Source organism: Branchiostoma belcheri, unplaced genomic scaffold (assembly GCF_001625305.1).
Source record: "Branchiostoma belcheri isolate BF01 breed outbred unplaced genomic scaffold, Haploidv18h27 scaffold257, whole genome shotgun sequence".
Taxonomy (NCBI): domain Eukaryota; kingdom Metazoa; phylum Chordata; class Leptocardii; order Amphioxiformes; family Branchiostomatidae; genus Branchiostoma; species Branchiostoma belcheri.
Window position 1 is genome coordinate 33,840 of NW_017803862.1, and position 9,859 is coordinate 43,698.

At 40.1% G+C, this 9,859-nt stretch overlaps 1 protein-coding gene across 1 annotated transcript in view; it reads right to left on the minus strand.

Moving 5' to 3' along the window:
* Positions 1 to 9: 9 nt before the first annotated feature.
* LOC109471746 (platelet-derived growth factor receptor alpha-like) overlaps positions 10 to 9,859 on the minus strand; it is a 31,986-nt gene continuing 22,136 nt past the window's right edge. The window contains 12 exon segments of the mRNA XM_019771097.1: positions 10 to 226; positions 542 to 679; positions 1,269 to 1,486; positions 1,858 to 1,947; positions 2,217 to 2,401; positions 2,721 to 2,909; positions 3,892 to 4,065; positions 5,648 to 5,821; positions 6,961 to 7,035; positions 7,038 to 7,133; positions 7,750 to 7,959; positions 8,945 to 9,136. Of these exon segments, the coding sequence (XP_019626656.1) occupies positions 106 to 226; positions 542 to 679; positions 1,269 to 1,486; positions 1,858 to 1,947; positions 2,217 to 2,401; positions 2,721 to 2,909; positions 3,892 to 4,065; positions 5,648 to 5,821; positions 6,961 to 7,035; positions 7,038 to 7,133; positions 7,750 to 7,959; positions 8,945 to 9,136 (1,862 nt within the window). The 3' untranslated portion in view covers positions 10 to 105.

Sequence of the window (9,859 nt, forward strand, 5' to 3'; positions counted from 1 at the left end):
AAAGACAACCCAAAAGACCTGGCATGAGAACGGATGGCTGGGCCAAGATTGGAACGGCTGGAAGAAGTTTGATGGTGCCTTGGTCTCCAACGGGAGCAAAGGTGATTAATTAAGTAAGTACTCGGGTCCGTAGAAGGCGAGGTGCTTGTCCAGTGTTAGATACAGCTGGCTGAAGAGCGGCCGCTGGATGGGCTGCCAGCGCCAACACTGCTGCATCAGATCGTACCTGTGGAGAAAGCGACATCTACCGATCGTCATTTGAACTTAAGCAATTTAGGTCCTCGGGCAAAATGCATTATAGCCTCATAGTTTACCTTATTGCGATTCACAAAATTTGGAGCATATAAAAGTGTGCTGTACGGAGTTTCAGTTTCGAGCAATAGCATGCATTTTTGAGGGTGAGCAGGATAAAGTAAATGGTTACCGGGTGTATTTCGATGATATGGGTGCTTCTGTTCCTATCTAATAGTAACGTCATTCTATGAAAGAGTTAAACTTGTCCGAATGCTAACGATTAGTGTACATAAACTAGCAGACTTACATGGCTCGCGGGCAGTCTTCAGGTTGGTCCATCCTGAATCCAGCCTGTAGGCGCTCTTTCAGCTCGGATACTGCCACGCCAGGGTAAGGGTCGCCCCCTAGCGTGCAGATCTCGTACAGCACTATCCCGAAGGACCACCTGTTAAAAGTTGATTTGAAGTCACGGTAACTTTGAGAGATGGCCTTTTAAAATATGGGTCAGGATTAGTAATACTATAGATAGTATAATAAGACTTACACATCGGTCTGTCTGTGTTAGGTTAGAGTTTTGGATTGGTTATCATAGTTAACTGCAGGCATTATGATAAGACTCCTCACACATCGCTCTGTGTGGTGTTAGCTTAGAGTTAGACATTGGTTATCATAGTTAACTGCAGGCATTATTATGATAAGACTCCTCACACATCGCTCTGTGTGGTGTTAGGTTAGAGTTAGACATTGGTTATCATAGTTAACTGCAGGCATTATTATGATAAGACTTACACATCGGTCTGTCTGTGTTAGGTTAGAGTTTTGGATTGGTTATCAGAGCTAACTGCAGGCATTATGATAAGACTACGCCCACATCGCTCTCTTTGGTGTTAGGTTAGGGTTAGAGAGTTGATATTATAGTAGTTAACTGCAGATATTATGATAAGATTCCTTACACATCGCTCTGTTTGATGTTAGGTTAGAGTTATAGTTTGATTATAATAGTTGACTGCAGACATTATGATAAGACTACTCACACATCGCTCTGTGAGCTGTAGGCTTTCCCATCCTCCAGCCGCTCCGGCGCCATCCACTTCCAGGGAACCCTCTGGAGCCGGTCCTGCCGACGGTAACCTCGGCCGTAGATGTCTTCTGCCAGCCCGAAGTCAGAAATCTTCACATGCAGGCGTTTTCCGACCAGCACGTTCCGAGCGGCCAGGTCTCCGTGGACGTAACGAGACCGGGCGATGTGATCCTGGATCATGAACAACACATGAAGTCCGTGACGGTTCTTTTTTTTTACATCAGTCTTGGCTAAGATCCAGCCAACCAATGCTGCAATTGTGATGTTTCGTTTGAGAGCATTTGATGTATTGTATATTGTAATCCACAATTGTACAGATGAAATAGATTCTTATTTACTGATTTCATGCATATGGGCAGCATCTGGTGCATTTGTGGCACCTAGTGCAGCTGTAGCACCTGGTACGTCTAAAACACATAGCATAGCATCTATAGTATCTGGAATTTGCAGCACGTGGAACATCTGCAGCAATTCCTACGTTTACGGTAACATGTGCAGCACCTGGCACATGTAGCTCTGCAGCACCTGATAGTGGTACTTACCATGCCTCTAGCGATCTGCCGGGCCACCTGATACATCTGCATAACCTCAAAGGTGTAGATATCGTCTCCAGGTTCATCAGAGGTCGCTTCCTATGGAAATGTAAATATAAAGGCATGTTGTAAAACATGATTAAAAGAGTAGACTTAACAAACTTTTCTAACGCCCAAATGGCACAAACATATATAAAGTAAAAACTAACCTTATCCAGAATGCCCCTTAATAATTTGGTCCGTTAACTAAAAATACACCATCCTCATCATTCTTAATCGCTTGCAAAATTCAAGAAATACTTTTTAGGGTTCCTACCTCCTAGTTGAACGTTCCACATTTCAGAAAAAAAAATAAACACGTGGCTCACCTCCCGGCATTTTCTCAAGAAGCTCTTCAGGTCTCCGTACGGCATGAGCTCCGTGATGAGATACAGATGGTCTCGTACCACCGTGCAGCAGCCGAGCAAACCCAGCAGGTTCTTATGAACCCCCAGGTCCACAACTGCACGGATTTCCTCCAGGAAACCCAGCTTGTCATCCTCACTGGCGTTTTCTGTGGATTAAGAAAACATTCAAAACTGTAGCGTTACGTACTAGTGGGAACTATAGAAATGGGGATAATCATACATGATCAAGGTAACTAACTACAGGCGTTTTTTTTTTAATTTTAGAACATGTAAAGAGCTTTGACAAAAACATTTACATACAGAGTTTTGTGTATTTTGCATATAGAGTGCAGATCTGGAAAAGCACACTTCCATTCAGCCACGTTCAGAATTCGTGCACATCTAGATTAAAATTGCGTTGGAATATTGTGTGAAATGCGTACAAAGCCATTAATGTAAAAAAAAAAAGTAATTTGCATTCGAAACCTTTCAGAGTTTTTACGACGACGTCCTCCGTCCGGTCGTCCCGCGTCAGGGTTGCCCGGTAAACGATGCCGAACGCCCCGCTGCCGATCTTCTCACCAAGCGTCACCCGGCTGGGGTCGGTCTCTAACTTCGGGAACTGTGGTCGGGCAGGAACCAGCGGGACCATCTCCTCCAATCTCCTCCTATGGACTGTACAACAACGTGGGACAAGGATGCTGGGGTAAATGTCGAGGAGAAAAATTCGCTTGAAAAGATAAAACGCTATATCCTTACACAGAAGTGAGGTGCTTAATGGCAAGTTTCCCAAGTTGAAATATCCAGAAGCCTCCGCTTCTGTCTTGATAATGATATTGTCATTTATCGACGAAGAAAAAAATCCATTCAGACTATTTCCTTTTGTATTAAGTACATGTAATCACGCGAGTTTTGACATACTATCAAATACAAAAAATGGGACTTGAGGGTAGCTGTGTCAAAGAATCTTTTTCAGAAGACCAGAACACTTATCTGGATATATAGATAAATATATAGAATTGCCCATAACCCTATCCAGACCTGGGAGAGGCTAAAAGTGCCCGAGCTAACTTTGATGTCGGATAGCGTCTGAACGGCCTGCGCTAGAACCAAATCAAGAAGCTTCATGAGTTTTTCTAAAATATTTTTGGCAACATTTTTTTGTATCAGTATAATAAGTTAGTGATATTTTGTGTTGCCACGGCAACGGGTTTCTTACAATTATTTTTTTGTGAAATTCAGTAATTTTCGTTTCAACAATAGACTTTGATGAGTTTTATATCAAGTGCCTCATTCTTTCTAATTTCAATAACATGTAATGCAATTAAATGTAATCTTTATCATTAAAAACGCATACGTTATTTTAATTTGAAGACGTTATTGGTCAAAATTCAGGATGGCGGACCATACTGTATATTGTTCACGAGTTCTGAAGGGGGCAGTGATTACCGCACCCCCCCCCCCCCCGACCCACGAATCAAAAAAAAAAAAAAAAAGGTCTAGATAGGGTTAAAATGTAGTCACTACACATACCTTTGACTTTGGGTCAACGGTGGTTTAAAGTCAATTTGTAGATAAACCTTATATAGTAAACGATGAAAAAAATACAAATTCATAACTTACAGTCCTTCAGATGAAAATTGGAAACCGTACTCACTGATAACATCATCTGGTACAAAGTAAACAGTCGATAGTTCGTAGTCTTCTTCTTTTCTTTTCTTCCTCCGACGTCTTAAGTACACCGTGAAGACGACAGCTGCCACAATCAGCAATGCGGCGATACCGGCACTGGTGCCGCCGATAATGGCTTCAGTGGACGTGCGACTTTCCTCTGTAGGTACAGTGTGGGTGTTAGAATATTTAGGTTTGTTTTTATGGCGCCAGAACGGCAATACCAGTACTGGTGTTATTAGTGACGAGCGTTGCGAAATAAATGTGTTATGACAATTTATTCTACAGATAATGTGATTTGATTCATTCACACGCAATGTAGAAGAGGAAGGACCGATGTCGTCTGTCATTGTGACCTTTTAATTAATAGTCGTGATATAGCGACTCAAAATGTTGTCTTCCCTATATCACGTGTACCATGAGATGGATATAATATGTACATCAGTTTCTGCATGCATTCGAGCGAATGCAAGCCCTTATGTTGTTTTCTTAATGCATTTTAGCAGTAACCGTCAGTAGCATTGACTCGGCCGTTCATGATGTCGGTGGAATTGTCACAGCAGATACCTGATTACATAAAGCTTGCATGTAGAACATTAAATGCTCTGAAAATTGAATTTTAAAAGTCTACTGAAAATGTCATGAATACTAGAGTTCCCTGATCTCATACCTTCGCCAAATGATGTTAATCTTTATGACTGACAAATTGTAGATTAGATTATTTCCCCCTGATTTAAGAAATAGGAACCTAATTTTCATGAATTATATCATTTTATCATAATCTCAACCAAAAGACAGTCTTATATTAACAAACAATGCATTCTAGCATTTCCTAATAAATTATGCAAATGAGGTCCTGATTTGAATAAATCATGTTTAATGATGTTCACCTCAACTAAACTTTCAAATACCACAAGTATGAAATTCCAGGCAGTTATCATTACATAATTATAAAACTGTCTCATTGATTATGCAAATTAAGTCATTATTAACATAATCAATATCTTCCTGTGTTTCTCTCGTTGTCAATTACCAATGTCACAAGCTTCAATTGTCCTATCATGGAATGCAGCTGATTTATAGAATTTCCCCATAAATTATGTAAATTACATCCATATTTGCATAATTGTCACATAATTATATTAAACATCACGTAAGCTACCTACATACCAAAAATCACGACGATCCGTCAAACGGTTCTTGAGTTATCCCCTTTTGAATAATTTCAAGAATATATCCCTGCAGTTCCCCATAAATTATGTAAATTAAAAGAGCAAGCCGCTAGGGGACCCAAACGCACGTCACTTCTTCCCCAGCACAAGAGCTACCTACCATCCAAATTTCATCACCATAGCATGTCTAGATCATGAGATATCAAAACCGGAAGTTCAGCTGCAGTACCATAACAAGCCGCTAGGGGGCCCAAAATCTAATCATTTTGAGGTCTCATCAAGACCTACCCACCTACCAAGTATCAAAATAATCCATCAAGGCCTTCTCAAGTTATCGTGTTTACAGACACACACACACACACACACACACATACACGAACGCCCCTGAAAACATAACTTTCTTGGCGAAGGTAATAAATTCATACACCACCCAACCATCTCCATTTGAGGGCCTAGGTTTGTTCGAGTACGCTGCTTACAGTGCCATAGTTGCTACACTCTTTACTTTCTGGTAACGAAAAAGAGCGTACAAAATAAATTATTCCAGAGAAAAAAAAAATATCAACTCACGTTGGCATGTCGGAATCTCCCTGTCCCAATTTTTGTCCCGACAGGAAGCGAAAGAGCTGCCGACAAGCTGATATCCAGTATCACAAGAGAACTGGATGGAATTCCCAGAGCAGTAGTCATTATCAACCGTGATCTGGCCGTTCTTTATCCTGGTTGTGTTGTCACAGCAGGTCCCTAAAATTACAACTGTCAATAGCTTTTGTCTTTTTTTCCCTTCAAAGCAATATCAAACTTTTTACGATCATGTTGGATACGTCGACTTCTCCGCTGCCGAACATGGCTGATGATGATGAAGGTAATCAGCATGAAGCAGCTACTCAAACAGCTGGATATGGTTTTGGAAACGGTCAGACGTTTCAAGTAGCATATCAACTACCCTTCATCAGTGGCACTAAGAGACTGCAGGAGAAATGCATGTTTATAAGCACGAACTATTGATTGATATGCAAATAAGTGAAAAAAAATTTTTTCAGTCCATAAGGAAACACAAGTTACACAAGTCAAGACAAGAATGATGCAAATTAGTGAAAGAAGCTCTTGTTGTTTCAGAGCAGGAGCTTAACTTTATATCTTGTCTGACCTTGGGGCCGGGAGCGCCAAATCTCAAGTGCCTGAGAGTTCTACCCATACCCCCCCCCCCCCCTCGGATACTCCTTGGACAAGCGGAATAGTGATGTTGCCTTTTTTTTTAATTTGCATCATCCTTGTCTTGACTTGTGTAACATTTGTTTCATTTTGGACTTCACTTATTTGCATATTATTCAATAGTTCGTGCTTACAAACCTCCATTTCTTCTGCAGTCTATTTAGCCTGGGTTCCATCCTAGTTAGTTTACGTCGACTGTGGGAGCGGACGTAAACTAACCAGGATGGAACTCAGGCTGACGAAGGCTAGTGGATGCTATCTGAAACGTCTGATCGTTTCCAAAATCATATCCAGTAACTACTTTTCGGCGTATTTTATTACGTGGATGTCTAACCTTCACCGACGAATCATCATGTATTTGTAAAAAAAAAACACAGCGCATGAAAAATATTTGTCCGACGACCAGCCATTTACTAACACATTTTTTGTAGCCCAATACTTTATATAGCAAACAAATGCCCTTTAAGTTGGAGAATAGTATGGTATTATATCCTAAGTATAGTCGACTTCTTTACATCTAAAGACAATTGCAACAGGAGACTACATTTTGTACCGGCATTCCAGGAGGGCCTAAAGTTTTCACAACTCTACCTGAAGCTGAAGAGTACGTCCAAAAGAACAATGACGATAACGCTATCATGACATTCACAACGTAAATGTAAACTCACGTTGGCAAGTCGGAAATTCTCGGTCCCAACTCCCGTTCTTTTGGCAGGTGGCAGGGTTGCCGACTAGCTCGTACCAGTGTCACAGGAGAACTGGATGTCGCTCTTAGAGCAGTAGCCGTCGGTAGCAGTGACCTGGCCGTTCTTCAGTTTTATGGTATCGTCACAGCAGATATCTTAAGATAAAAAAAACTGGCATTGAAACAAAAGCAGGAAAAAAGTGCATTCGTAAATATATAAAAGAAATAGCTTGGTGATATAAAAGTGCCAAAGTGCCAGTTTACATTTTTTTTTTAATTAAGCAGTGGTCGCTACGTAACACGGCCGTTAGGACCCTTCAAGGATACGGATTGCCGAGTAGAATTGTAACAGCAACTCCTTTTTCCTGGGTCAGAAACATCATGATTGAGACCAGCTCAAATTCTCACAAAAAGTAAGGATTAATTGACCCAACAGGAGAAGCAGGGGTTACGAAGGGGTCATATTTTTTCGAAATACTGTAAACGGCCAAAGAAATTCGAAATTTCATTCTTAACGGAAATAATAGTTATACTATTATAATATAGACCATTGAAGCAAATTAACTTGAAAGTAAATAAAAACATTGTGTAAATTACACATGCATGGCATTGCACGGTACCTGATAGTACTAGTATTTCTTCATCATGATGGTTGAATTAAAACCATAAATAACTTTCCCTGGTTATACGTTTGATGATAATTACACACTACTTCTTTATGCTTTCATTTTCACCGCTCTACCCTGTAAAGACATTGAAAAATTATAGCTACCTGTAACATAGACCTCTACCTCGCACAGTAAAAAGCCGCTGTAGATTCGCCCCACATACTCTATTGACACATAACGGCCGAATAAAGGCTGTTCGCAATACGCAATTCGCCATTCGGGCGGCGGAGGGTAGAGTTGGAAAGTCTGTCCGCACTGGTCATTCTGGGTCAAGTTCTCGTTCGGACCAACTCGTACCCTACCATCCCCGGACCCTGTAAAATTAAGTCAACCAAATATACTGTGACAAGTGGAAACTAACACACGCGTCTTATAAATAGAACCAGGAGAATTCTTTGCGTCACCTTCATTAATTACAGAGAAGCCTATATCCGACGACTTTACATAGTAGAAAAGGCGATGTGTATACTGTTTTCTGTCACCTTTCTGGCCAGATAGGAAATATTTATCTGGCACCAAAATGAACACAACATGCATGGCGCGCGTTTGAGCCACTCGCGTTTATAATACGGGAGGAGACTTTCTCACAGCTTGCCTATCAATCTATTCCATTAAAGGTGGACATGTTTCCATACTTTGGGTTTCGGGGGAAGTTATCAATTTCTTTTAAAGATTGCTAAAATGTCCTCAATTTGACTACAGGGCCTAATACACTCTATAGAAAATTGATACATATAAATATAATTTTTCATTCCAAATTCATGCTCGAGGCCTAGGACTAATTGCAAATGCAGAAGGGACGTTTAATAAGTACAAGCAAGAAATACAAAACTAGACACAAGAAATAAAAAAAAAAACTACCTAAACTCCTAAAAACTGTAATAGAGCTAATTATAATGCCAATATGTATTACACAAAGTCATCAGTTTACATAAGGAACTTCTTCCTGTTCAGCACATGCATAGAAATATCACGAGAGTTTGGCGGAAGAAATGTCGAGAGTTTACGAATACAAAATAAAAACCGGATAATTAATGGCCGGCATATACTCGCACATCTACCAAGTTATGCATGGAGCTTTTCTTATTTTGTGCTGAAAGTAAAGTCAGTCTAAAAAGGGATACAGTGAAAGAAATGACAGCGGTGCTATAACATACAGCTGTTCCTTCTTTAAAACGGTACAAGTCTTAAGTGCTTGGTGACAATGATTTAGTGAGGACGTAGATGGTCATTGATGTACAAATGGCACTAGCATTAGCGTTAAATGTAGTTGTAACCTTCAGTGCATAAACAACTTACCAAAAAAGTTACTCTGAACGCTGACCCTGCTGACTCTGTAGAAACCTGCCAGGTCCACCTGCCACCATGGTGATGACAGACCTGTGGTAGTGGTAGCACATTCATTGTAATCACCATCCACAGCCTTCTCGGCACCATTCCAGGCGTCGGTGCTACTCTGCGTTGCGTTCTTTCCAAGGGCAATGTTAAGTTCTGCAAGTGAACAGTGACTGCAAGTCGTGACGACAAATGGATAATGGATGTATATATATGGCTAAGAAGACCCAGGAAGATATTCCCGTTAGAACTAAACAACAGTTAGTGTTGGGATTATTTGTTTGTTTATTATTTGCACAGCAGCAATAAAAAAAATTATACATAGTAAATTAATTATGAATAAAACAGGTGCAGGAGGAGGGAGAAAAAGCTTATTTAGCTCATGCTAAGCCCTCCTCCTCTATACTAACCAAAAGTAATTATAATTGGATTGAAATAAGGCATACATACATAAGGAATTGTTATCAACACAATTCAAACATGGGCAAAATGATACAATAACAATAATGAATCAGTAGTAGTCATAAATTGAGATGAAATGAAATTGATATGGAATAATACATATATACATAAGGAATTGTTATTATAATAATTCAAACAAAGGCAAAATAAACAATAACAATAATTGAAACAATAGTGTACATGTCATAAATAATTATTTACAGATTATGACAGTTTGTTTCTGGTCTCGGGTATACTGTCTGACTCATGTAGGTGCGCCCAGTAGTTGGGTATGTTGTTATCACTTCCCCTACTCCTGTTGTTATCGCCGCCAACAATTCAGCACTCTTATCAAGACGTAAATACCAATTAAGACGTAAATACATGTGTTGTTTTTGGAGGTTTAGACAAAAATTGCAAGCGGTCATGTCGTTCGAC